At 41.5% G+C, this 13,394-nt stretch overlaps 1 protein-coding gene across 21 annotated transcripts in view; it reads right to left on the reverse strand.

The window, feature by feature from the left end:
• DLG2 (discs large MAGUK scaffold protein 2) overlaps positions 1–13,394 on the reverse strand; it is a 1,989,136-nt gene that overhangs the window by 336,837 nt on the left and 1,638,905 nt on the right. For all 21 annotated transcript variants that reach the window (XM_070425737.1, XM_070425735.1, XM_070425736.1 and 18 more), the window contains one exon: positions 10,932–11,088. In XM_070425737.1, the coding sequence (XP_070281838.1) occupies positions 10,932–11,088 (157 nt within the window). The remainder of the gene's footprint in view (positions 1–10,931; positions 11,089–13,394) is intronic.

Consider the following 13,394-nt stretch of genomic DNA (forward strand, 5'->3'; position numbering starts at 1 on the left):
TGATCATGCTATTCCTGTGTGATGTTATGATTTAAAATAAGAAATAAATATTTAGTCCTCATTCAGTTTCTGGCACAGGATTCCTAAACCCTTGAAATTTCCTAAGTGATGAGAGTGACAAAGGTGTCTTTAGTTAGGTTAATGATGTAACTTTTGGACTGTATCTAAGGATGGGGCTGGTTGCCAGGAGAACCAACCATGTGTTTGGAGGGTTGCAACTTTTAGTGCCAATCCTCAGACCTCCTGGGAGAGAATAGGGGCTGGAGATGGAACCAATCACCTATGGCCAATGATTTAATCAGTGATGTCTGTGTAATGAAGCCTCCATAAAACCCCAGAGGACATGTGGAATTTGATGAACAAAATAGACCCAGAGACACAGAAGCATGGAATGGACTGACAAATCTCAGAGGGAAGGTGGGTGGCATGGGAAGAGATTTACCAAAGAATTTATATGCATACTAGAAGCCCAGTGCACAAATTTGTGCACCTTAAAAGAAACTGTGGCCTCGAGGCTGTGGTGGGCAGAGAGGTGGGTCTCGGCCCATCCTCTGCACCCCCACCCGGCCTCTCCCGCCATGGCCCTTGTTCCCATCTGCTGGCAGCCTTGCTCCTGCCACTGCCACTCCCACAGGCTGATGTTGATGGCACGGAGCGATTGGGGCCAGTGCCAGTAGGGGGTTTGAGTGGGCCAATGCATTAGCGGGTATGAACGGCTGCTGCTGCCCCGATCACCCCTCAGGAGCAGGGGGAGGTAGAGAAGCCCTCAGGGGTGATCGGGGCTGGCAGTTGCTGATTGCATCTGCTGACAGTGCCGAGTGATTTGGACTGGCACCGGGTGCTGGCAGCGGGTGCAAGCGGTGGCTCCAGCACTGCCTGCGAGTGTGAGTTGGGCTGGTGCCAGCAGTGGCTGCGAGCGGCGGCTCTGGCATGGGCAGTGGGTGTGAGAGGCAGTTGCCAGCCCCGATCACCTCTCAGGAGCAAGGGGAGGTGGAGAAGCCTGAGGGGTGATTGGGGCTGGCAGCCACCATTGGCACCCACTGATGGCGCCAAGCAGTTGGGGCTGGGCGCCAACAGTGGGTGTGAGTGGCAGCTCCGGGGCCGGCAGTGGGTGTGAGTGCTGGGCGGGACTGCGGCGCACAGGAGCAAAGAATTTTCAGTAACCACCAGAGGCTCACCTCAATGACAGCGACCGGCGCCCCACCTTGGACTGGCATCCCTGCTCACCTGCTCCACCATCCCCCTGAGGCCGATGCCCACCATGTTCCGTGCTCTGCCACCTGCTGCTGATGCCTACCATGTTCCGCGTGTGCCCCCTGGTGGTCAGAGCACACCATAGTGTCCAGTTGTTGGGTTGTTGGGTTGTTCCACTGTTCGGTCTATTTGCCTATTAGGGTTTTATATATATAGATATGCATAGCCCATAGACACAGACAATAATGTGGTGAAGGCCTGGTTAGGGGTGGTGGTGTGGGGGCAGGGTGGAGGGGGCCAATGGGAAAAAAGAGGGGCATCTGTAATACTTTCAACAATAAAGATAAATTTTAAAAAACAGCCAATTAAAAAACAGATACCAAAGGACAGGGTTTGAAGAGTTCCTGGGTAAACTGGTGTGCCTGAAGAAGACACGGGCACAGTAGCTTTGTGCCCTTTCCTATACCTTGCCCTAGGCATCTTTTCCATCTGGCTATTCCTGAGTTATAGCCTTTTATAATAAACCAGTGATCTAATATGCAAGATATTTCTCTGAATTCTGTGAACCCAAGGACGGGGCTGCTCTGAGGGGTAACCAGTAGATCAGAAGCACAGGTGATAATGGGGACATGACACTGGCATCTGAAGTGGTGTAGGGGTGAGGAGTAGGCAGTCTCGTAGGACTGAGCCCTTAACCTGCAGGACCCAATGCTATCTCCCGGTAAACAGTGTAAGAATTGAGTTACATTGTAGGAGATCCAGCTGATGTTGGAAAATTGCTTGTTGGTTGTGAGTGTGGGGAAGCACTGCCCCCACCTGGTTGGAATTGGTGACTACAACCTCTACTCTGCTTAAAACCTTTCCACAAGTTCCTGCTGCCCTTCCATCCCCATTCACTTTCAAGGCCTTAGAAAGTGTATGTGCCTCCTTCCTGGGGAATCTCACCTCTCCCCAAATTCCCTCTCACTCTGTCTCCTCATCACCCTTCACACGGGGTGCTCCCCTGCTTTCTGGGTCACCAGACATGCTGATTTCCTGCTTCTCTTTTCCTCCCTTGCCCTGACCCCTGGCCAGGCCTTTATACATCTTTTCAGCCAAAGGTAAGATATCACGTCTGCAGAAATGTCTTTCTGGTCCCCTGGTTTGGGTCAGGTCACCCTGTTTGTGCTCCCCAATACCTGTGCACACTCAGAACTTAAATTTGCAAAGTCTGTGAGGGTAAGGATGGCATCTATTGTCTTTGCTGCTATATTTCTAATCCCTGGTGCAGTGTCACATCCAGAGTAGGATAATATATTTTCTATATTTTTCTCTATATATTTTTCTTATATATTTTATCTATAATTTTCTATATATTTCTATTTCCCAACAAAACTAAAAACAATAGGTTGGCGACCATGCCTCGTTTGACCTGTTCCTCATCCCTTTTAAAGGCCAAAATGTAGATTCACCGGAAAAGAACCAATGATCCATTTACTCATTTGTTAGAGAGCTTCTATAGCTGTTTAATAGACCCGCACAGACTTTTCAAGACAAGGTACACTGGTTTGAAAATCCCTTTACCTTAGAAAGACATTTTTAATTATTTTGGGGCCCAAAGTGCTTAAAACAGAAAATCATCAGCATTAGACATGGTCCATAGACATTGGAAAATGTGATGCCTCGTCTTTGCCTGAATCTCTTGTTGGCATCCTGGAGTAAGCAGTGTTAGGGAAGGCACTGCCCGATAACCAGATGTAGGCCCATGCCCCTCCCAGTGGAGGCTACTCCCCACAAATAATTTCTATTGTTTAAGAACCAATTATGAGTCTCAAGATTTTAGATCTAAAATATTCCTCAAGTAGAACTCAATGAGCCACATAATCTCTAATAGACATTTATCATTTACTGCTCACTGTCCAAATATCCTTTGTATTGGAGGCCAATCCAAGATAGGAAGGAGGCACATCCTTATGCCCCATTAGAGAAGCTGTGGGGAGGGAAAGCAGATATTCCTTTTCCCCATCCCTCGGTACCCATAGCATGGGCAGGCCCAGCAGAGGTTCCTGCCAGGAACTTGGAATTCCCACACTAAGGTATGAGGTGTGTGGAGAGAGATTTTTTCACAGCCCCTCCAGCAGGTGTGACCTGACCATAAGTGGCTAACAGTGATGGCCTCAGGAGCAGCGTCCTTAACAGACTGTCCTTCCGCAGAATTTCCTCCTGGCTCTGAGCCTGCTTTCCCAGCCTCTCTGAAGATCCAGTGAGCTAGCTGTTATTTCTCCAATAAATTCCTTTCCCGGTGAAGTCACCCACAGCTGATATCTGTGGTCTGGAGTCCAGAACTCATGCATGAGAATTCACTGTCCAGGCTCCCATCAGGCACTCCCCTAAAGTAGTGAGCATTATAGATAAGGCGGCTGGTTGGGACAGGAGGCCTATGCCTGGAGTCTAAGTGGCTCTGAGTTAGAAAATCATTGCTCTTTTTGCATCTTACTGTATAAACAGCCAAGTGATCATTTTCCTTGCTGTCCTGATGGGTTGCTGTGAGGACCAAATGAGACCATGTCCATAGACAGGGACTTTGTACATAGAAATGGTGATGCGAATGTAAGGGTTGTTAGCAAAGTAAGTTAGTCTGAGGCAAAACCAGATTGGAACTAAAAGTCAGTCCACTTTTGGTTGAGGATTACTCCTTCTTTACAACGTGAGCTCTTTCTGCCAGGTTGCCTCTTTATCAGGGGTCAGCTGTGATCACTCATTTTCAGTGTTTGTGTGGAGAAGGCTTGGATCAAGTGTTAGCCTTTGAGGCTTGTGTAGGAACTCAATCACCTGAACACCTTTCTGGGAGGAGAGTATATAATATAAACAGATTTTAAACAAACATCATGTATTTAGCATTTAGCATATAGTATACTTATTTGACATTTTCCTGATTCATTGAAATTACCAGTAGTCAGTAGGAAAGAATCTGTCTGACTTGGAAGATACATTCCGTTGGTCAGAGAGGTAAGAACTTTATGATATTCTGAATCTTTAGAAGGACCCTTAGGGCCAAGAGCCTAGATGAATACAACTGACAGAAGCCCTACAATTCTCAGGGGTCTTCAGAGAAATGGGCAAGGATGTCTCATTCATCCATTCATTCATCATTCATTAATTCAACATTTGTTTAGTTGCTGGGTTCTATGCTAATTAATGGGATGCAGAGATGGATGAGACACAGACCTTGCCCTTAAGAGAAACATCAGTGGTTCTAGATGCTGCTTCTAAATCACCTCAGTTTTAGTGTCTATGCGTACCATGGCTTCCTGTGGTGGCTCATATGTCCCCTTGTAAATGCTCTATTATTTCAGGCATTTATGTTTTTCTCACTGTTTGAACTTAGAATGCAGATAGTTTCAGATATAAGCAGACTGCTAAATTCAATTCTCTTTCTTAAGGCTGGAATTGCAGAAAAGAATAGTTTTAAAATCAGAAACAATAGTGGTTCAAATACCACTGTCATTGTTGATTATGTGTGTGATCTTGGGAAAATTATTGACTTTCTCTGAGCCTCCAACTTGACAAAGTTGTTAGGATTCAATAAAATGATAGTGGTATCCTGCACAATACTTAGTGTTAAGCTCATACTCAAGAGATAAAGGGTGTCCCAAAATTCATGCAAGATTTGAATTTTACGCCATTTGTGCCGTAAAGTGTTGCCAACGAAAAAAAAAGATAGCACGACAGCTGATAGTTCAAGGTTATTAAAAATGGAGCGCTACACAAAAGAACAATGCATTTTCATGGTTGAGAAATATTTTAAAAATAATGAAGGTTTGGCAGCTACAGTTTGCAATTTTCGTGCAAAATATGGTCAGAATAGTGATTTAACTTCATCAACTGTGAAGAGATTAATTAAAAAATTTAGGGAGACTGGATCAATTAGTGATCTTAAACACTCTGGCCGTCCTTCAACAAGTCGTTCAACACAAAACATCCAAGCAGTTCGTGAGAGTGTTGCTGAGAGTCCAGGGACATCAATTCGGCACCGTGGTCAAGAATTGGACATTTCGAGAAGCTCTCTACAGAGTATTCTCACGAAAGATTTGCATCTTCATGCTTACAAAGTTCAATTGACTCAAGACTGAAGGCTACTGACCACACACAACGAATAGAGTTTGTTGAATGGATTATGGAACAACAAGTGGATGCTGATTTTTCGAACAAAATCATCTTCAGCGATGAGGCTCATTTTCATCTTTATGGCTTGGTTAATCGACAAAATTGTCTCATTTGGGGTTCAGAAAATCCACGAGTGATTGTTGAGAAACAAATGCATCCACAACGTGTCACTGTTTGGTGTGGATTTGGGGCTGGAGGCATCATCGGACCATTCTTTAAAAATGCAGCTGCTCAGGCAATAACAGTTAATGGTGCTCGCTATCGAGACATGATAATCCAGTTTCCTATTCCATAAATACCCCTATACTGTATTCTTTATGAATAAATAAAAAATTTACAATTTTTAATTATAAACCTATGTTTTCTATCAAAATTACTTCTTGCGTGAATTTTGGGACACCATTTATTAGGTATTTTACCCCTAATTCTCTACTGTTCTTACTTCATCAGGGCCCTCTTTCTTGGGAATCTTCTCTTCCTGAAGCCTTCCCACATTCCCAGGCTGGGCTAAGGACAGCCTCTCTTTTGTGACATTATGGTTCCCATCAGCACTTTCCACGTTATATTGAGAATACCTGGTAGATGTGTTTACCTCCTGTCCTGAGGCTACCTGCTCACTAAGGATATACTATTTTTTTTCATGTTGTGTCCTCAGTGCCCAGTAGTTTTTGGCACCCAGTCAAAGTCCAGTAAATGTCTGCAGATTTGTTTTATATGAATAGGTTAATAAGGTCCTTGTAAAGAACATCCCTTATTTTGTCTATTGATTGGATATGCTTTTTAAAAGGAGGATTCAAAAGTCTGAAATTAAACAGATTTTAAAGGATCTGGCAAATATAAAATCTCTCCCTCTGCATGGCTCTAAACATGAAGATAGTAGGTACTCTGAGAATTAATCAAGCACCCAGTTCAGCTGGGACGCATTGTCACACTCTCTAAATCCACAATATAATTCCAGTTTCAATTTAAAAATTCACAATTACCTATTGTTCCTTCAGCTAAACAGCTGTAGCATTTCCCTCCTGACAACACACATTCCCAATCAGGTTAAATACTTCCAGTCCATCCAAAGGGAGCTTTGGAGCAGCAAGGTCAGCCAGGGTGGGCATTTTTGGATTCCCAAGGGTTGAATAAACTAAAATCGCTTGGTGAGACAGGGAAGAATCTCTTCACAGGGGTATTACCTCTATGTGCTCTGCTCCACATTTTTTTTTCCTATCAAAGCACTGAAACAAATAATAACAGAAGCTTTTCTATCTTTCCCTCTGCAGGAAGAAAGCCGGAGGAGACAACTGCACTAGTTAACAGTTAACGTGACTGCATGCTGAATGCCCTAAATTCCCCTTCATGAATGCCTCTAGATAGAAAAAGGTTCAATGATTGGAGTAGGCTTTCTACAACAAACCCCTGAGACTCAGAATACACAAAGGAGAATTTAGACAGAAAAGATCACTCACAATACGTGCATGGGATGTAGTAGCCTCCGGTGATGATTTATTTATCTCTCAGCATCTTAGCTACTTTAGTTCCTTAGCTCTGGTGGGAGGGAGAATGGGGGAATAAATCTCTACGAGGGAGTATAGAACCTCCCTCTTTGACAATACATGAACACTAGGTGGCACCCATAATCTTAACACAGAGTAGAAAGCTGATTGCCTTTTCTTGAGAGGCAAGTATGCCGACTACCTTGTAGGAAAACAGTCATTTAGGGGAGCTATAAAAATAAAACATTTCCCACTGCTGGTGTCCTGTGAGGTGCTCCTTAGTGAGGGTTTGGTGGTCACATCTGTTTGGGAGAAATCATATACTTTATCTACCTCTAAGGAGATTCCCAATGAACACTGGTAACATGTAATTGAGAAGTTTTTCAGTGAAGAAACTTGGTACCCGAGTACCCTTTCTCTTAATGGCACCCTAATGCAATCCTGCTGTTTCATACTTTGGGAAATGCTGATCTAGTCCAAGCCCTGTCCCAAAGGCTCAAACTACCGTAAGAGGTCTTCCTTATGCAAGGTTACCTGACACTCTTTAAAAAGCATCCGGCACATTCTTAATGCAGAGTTGTTAGTAGAAATATGACATATTCTATTCTGTTTTGTCTCCTCTCTTTCCTCAGTATGCTATATCCACATCTACCTATATCTATATCTATATCTATATCTATATCTATATCTATATCATATCTCTATCTCTATCTCTATCTCTATCTCTATCTCATCTGTACTCAGGCACATATTAGCTATATTGATATTTCGGCTTTTAGGCTGTGGACATTTTGAGGATATTTATCTCATTCACCTTTGAGATTTTAAGACCTGGTACAGAACCTGGCACATAGTTAAGCCATTAGTAAAATAAATGAACTAGAAAGATTCTATAATTTTTGTGGGAAAATACTTCTGGAAAATAGGTATGGACATTATGCTCCTGATCAGAAAGGTAATTGCCTATTATAGAAGTCTCTTCTCCATAAAGACTAATTGAGAGTAGAGACCTACCTTCCAGTTCTCTTCCCTGGGGATTCTATTTTTCTTCTCTATACTACATGACTGTTAGCATAACTTGTTTGCAATTAACCTTATATGACCTAGTAATATGTTTTGCATTTTTATTTAACTTGATTACTATTCATAGTTTTTGTTCTTGTATTTTCCAGGAAGGCATATCTTATCCTGATATGTCCAATGTAAGCAGTAGGTGCAGAATATCCTTCCTTCACATTTCATTGTTAATCACTCTATTCTGACAGTTTTGTTTTCATATTGTGATGTTTGAGCTCTCAAACCTGTTTATTCTTTTCTCAGAGTGTTAACCAATGAAATTCCAATACCGAGCCTTGAAACTAGCTACTGTCTAGCCACAATTTAAATAATTGTCACAAATTTAAAAAGGAGAAATGTCCCCTCTTCCTTTCCACTTACAAAAAAGCAGGTAACAGCCCTGACTGGTTTGGCTCAGTGGATGGAGTGTCGGCCTGTGGACTGAAGGGTCCTGGGTTCGATTCCAGTCGGGGGCATGTACCTTGGTTGCGGGCACATCCCCAGTAGGGGGCGTGCAGGAGGCAGCTGATCGATGTTTCTCATCAATGTTTCTAGCTCTCTTTCCCTCTCCCTTCCTCTCTGTAAAAAATCAATATAATATATTTAAAAAAGCAGGTAACAGGTTCATTATTGAACTATTTCTTACCAATGTTGTACATATAAGAAAATAGATCTGAACTTCAGAGATTGTTTTGTTCTGTGAACTGTAATCTCTAAAAAGACTATATAATTCCAATTGGTTGCCTTATTTACTATGTGGTCCTGGCAATAATATTTAAATGGCTACAACTACTTTTGAAAGAAGAATTACTTGTGAGTTTTCTTTAATGAGCCATAAGAAGATTATTAGCTCATCCTTTTGTCTACCACCAGCATAGAGATTAAAATGAATAAAACCTGCAGCTTAGGGGATTTCTCATTTAAACAGAGTTAAGTAGTCTAGTGTCATCTCTATGCCTCAGTTTTCTTCATTATTAAAAAGAGCATAATAAGACATAGGGCTGTTTGTTATAAAGTTAAATTAGTTATCAGAGTCACTGACTCAAAAGTACCACATAAATATTAGCTTTTTCTAGTTCTGTGCACTCCTGAGTGTGGTGTGTACACAGAGCAGTGTGTACTACGAAGGGCTGAATGAGACCATTGATGGGTCTTGAAAAGAGATGGTGTTGTGGGGAGAAAAAAACACTGATTTGGGGTCAGAAGACCTGATTTTGAGTTCAACATCACATTCAGTAGCTGCGGAGCTTTGAACAAATCATGTAGCCTTTCTGAGTCCCCTTTTCCTGACGTGGAAAGTAAGAGTAACAATAACCTGTCTTGATCCTTAGAATTTCTTTGAAAATCCTCCAAATTAATGCATGTGAAAATGCTTTATATCTGGGAACACTTTATGACGATGTGAATGCTGATTGTAATAAAAGGATAAGTGGATTCTCATTCTACAGGTTTTGAGCCAGGAAGATGAGGATACATTAGTATGTTCTAGATAGAATTTTAGAGTCCATCTCTCAGGCTACAGTGACTTTTTAAAGCATCATCATATTTATTCAAAACTTTTTCATTCAATAAACATTTTTTGAGAGAATGCTAAGCACCAGTCACTTTGCTAAATGTCAAGGATACAAAATCATATAAGACAGAGAATTTGCTTTCAGGGAGCTTTTTCCACTTAGCACAGAAAGAAAGATGTAAATAAATATAGGCAGTAAGGTTTAATAGTGTATATAATAGTCCATTATATCTTATATATCATTTAAGTATAGAAGGAGTAGATGGGGAAGTAGTTGAAGGGTGATGTTCAGTTCTCAGATGACAGAACAAGGTTTGGGCCTTTCCTTGTTCCTTCCATACTCAATCCTCCCAGACTCCTGCTAGCTGATGACTGAGCAAAGGCACACATGTGTGGGAGAACCATATGACACATAAGGCAAGATCACTGAACACTTTGCTCAGGTCAGCTGACTATGTTATATAGGTAAATCATATGTGTGTTTGGGGGAAAGGGATGGAATAATGGCTAACAAATATAAGGTTGCTTGGAAAATTCTAGCGATAAGCTATAACTACAAAACAAAAGCAAATTTTTCTAAGTACATGATAAAAAACCATACTAAGTGCTTCACTGAGTTATGAACCCATAACCTCAGTCATAAGAAGTAGGCTCCTTATGCAATTCCCCATTATTATTTGCATGAGTACCAACATTTCAGTGTAGCCCCATGAATACTCACAATGGATTTAACAACCTATCATAAAGTTTGTACCAGGGAGATAGCTTAATGTAGTGTAAAGAAACAGTCATTACATATTTGAGTAAAAGAAAGGACGTGGAGAAGAAAGGAGGAAGAAAGGGAAGAGGAAGAAAAGAACTAAAGAAAGTGGCAATGGAGAGAGGGAAGATGTAATGGGTATTAGAACTGAATGTTTAAACCCTTGACTCTGTCAAGTTACATAAAGTTTGACAAGTTATTTAACCTCTCTGAACCTTATTCTCATCATCTGAACATAGGGCAATACCTTTCAGGGTAATTGTGAGAATTAAAAATTACTTTTATAACATTCTTGGTAAATAATGAGTGCTCAATAACTTGTTGGTAATTCTTGCATTTAGGGAAATGGTGATGCTGCTACCACTTATCAATGTCACCAAATTGTGGATAGCATTATGTTATGCATTTTCTTACATAGTTGTATACAGAACTATACATATTATAAAGATGCAGTTTTTAGAATAGAATCCTGGATTTGTAAAAAAAAAAAAGCATTTAAAAATATAAATAATATACCTTAAAGAGGCATGTTTCTCAATGTTCAATTGGATGCACATATTCTAAGAAAATCTAAATAAAAACACTAGCCCCTTTACCTGTATTGAAGGAAGAAACAAGCATCAAGCACCTGAACACCATTTAAACTGTAACATGTGCCTGAAACCATAATGCTCTCATCATTTTTCTTTTGTAATTAATGTGCTTTTGGAGTCATAACTGAAAGTCATTTTTTTTTTTTCTTGAATGGCGGGAATGAAGATTAAGGAGAAATACTCACGGATAGGATCTGGTCTCCTCTCTGGAGCTCTCCACTCAGGTCTGCTGGTCCACCGGCCAGAATGAAGGACACAAAAATACCTTCTCCGTCTTCCCCGCCCACGATGTTGAAGCCCAGGCCAGTGGAGCCTTTGTGCAGCACCACCTTGCGGGGCTCCCTGCAGAAACAAGCAGAGAACACAGCTCAGAGGTGACCCAATCAAGACTTAGATGGCTTTTACTTTCACTGGGATATGAGATACCAGCAATTCACTTACTTCACTTCCCAAAGTAAGATAGATCTTCACATCAAGAAAGATGTCACTACCAAGGAAAGTACTGAATTCCTCACTGAAATAAGTGCCAAAATACCACGCAGAGCCATTTCTTAATTCCAAAACATTTCCCTAAACTAGCCTTACTTCCATTTTACCATCGTTTAAAACATCTGTTTTTGTATTGAGCACCAAATAGCACTCAGTAGGATGGATGTATCCAAAAAGAGAGAGAAAACTTGGGGAGCAAGAAACTAGATCGACTAGGCCAGACATGAAAGGTCTTAGAGTTAATTAAAATTTACTCTGTAGGTAGTAGGGACTCATTGGGAGACTTTGAGGTACCAAGAATAATTATGATGGGAGGCAAGAAAATCAGTTAGGGTGTTGACCAAATGATCCAGGTCCCAGGAAGTGACAGCCTAAATAATGGTGATGGCAGCGATAATGAAAAAAAGACAACATGAAAAGAAAGTTGGAAAGAGAAACAGTAGGCCCAGACAAGGACCCAGGCATTGGAGGAGGAGGGGAGTAAGATCATCTAAATAAATCACAAAAGGGGAAAGGTAGTGAAGCCCAGGGTGCTTGTGATTTGTACAAGTTTCAGTTTCAGATAATGTTGACACATCCACGTGGAGATGTTTGGAAGCAGCTGGACACAAAGGATAGGATTTGGGTCCTTACATCCAGATTTGAGGTCATCAATAAAACGATAAAAGATCATATTTTGAGTCAACAGTTCACTGAGATTGTGGAGATGCCAGAAAATTATGGAATATAAGATTGTAAGGGATCATGGAAGGCATCTAGTTCTATTCTCTGTGTAAGTAGTTTTAAGAAATGTATTCTGCCAGCCTTAGGTTTGATCAATGTGCCTTTTGTTATTTTTGGCTTTTTTTGTTACTCCTCACCTGAGGCTATTTTTCCATTGATTTTTAGGGAGAGTGGAAGAGAGAGGGAAAGACAGAGAGAAACATCAATGTGAGAGAAACACATTGATTGGTTGCCTACTGAATGAGCCCTGTAGGTCAGAAATATGATTGCTTGTCTAAGTCATCTGTTTGGAATTTCACAAGGCTAAAATCAATGTATCAGTCAGGCCAAGCTCTATTGGGAAGCTTGGGGGGAAAAATCCACCTCTATATCATTCAGGCTTTCGGCAGAATCCAGCTTCTTCAGTTTCTTGTAGTTAGTAGGACTGCATGAGTTAGGGTTTTCCAGAGAAACAGAACCAATAGGAGATATAAGGGATTTTATTACAAGGAATTGGCTCATGCAGCCATGGATGCTGAGAAGTCCCAGGATCTACAGGTGGCAAGCTGGAGCCCCAAGGGAGCTGATGGGGGAAGTTTCAGTTCAAGTCCAAGTCTGAAGTCAGGAATGTCCCAGCTCAAAGACAGTGAGAAAGAGAATGTTTTTTTCTTACTATGCTTTTTTGTCCTATTCAGACCCTCCATGGGTTGGTTGGGGTCACCCAAATTAGACAGGACAATCTGCTTCAGTCCATATACTAATGCAGTTGTTAATCTTATCCAGGAATACCTTCACACCACCTAGTTCTGCCTCTCTGCTGCCTGATGGGGGTGCAAGTCCAGCTCTGTTTGGCCCACTGACACCATCCAGTGGAAGGGGTGGGGCATCTCATAACTGCCTCTCCAGGCTGTCCCTGGTGGGGTCAGAACTCTAGCTACTGTATAGTGTACTAGTATTGGAAGAGTGAGGGGATGCTTTTCCCTTTGGTGTTTGGCTGGAGTTGGGGCTACTATTATCAAAAGTTTCCCTGTTCTATTAGCCCACCCTTGCCCCATGCTTTTGGTATAGGAGCAGGCTCTTCTTCTTTTTTTAAAAAAAATTATTTGTTTTTGTTTTTTAAATATATTTTTATTGATTTCAGAGAGAAAGAGATAGGGAGAGATAGAAACATCAATGATGAGAGAGAATCATTGGTCGGCTGCGTCCTGTATGCCCCCAACCAGGGATCAAGTCCACAACCTGGGCATGTGACCGGACCAGGAATGGAACCATGACCTACTGGTTCATAGGTCGATGCTCAACCACTGAGCCGGGCTAATTTTATTTTTAATTAAGAGGGAGAATTAGAAAGGTATGGGAATACTCTATTTTGGCAGGAGTCAGAAGTCTGAATCTGAACACAATTTGAAGATAGAGGTCAATAAGGTTTTTTTTTTATATATATATATTTTTATTGA

This window comes from Myotis yumanensis, unplaced genomic scaffold (genome assembly GCF_028538775.1).
Source record: "Myotis yumanensis isolate MYYU_CA2020_CCGP unplaced genomic scaffold, mMyoYum1.0.hap1 SCAF_10, whole genome shotgun sequence".
Lineage (NCBI taxonomy): Eukaryota > Metazoa > Chordata > Mammalia > Chiroptera > Vespertilionidae > Myotis > Myotis yumanensis.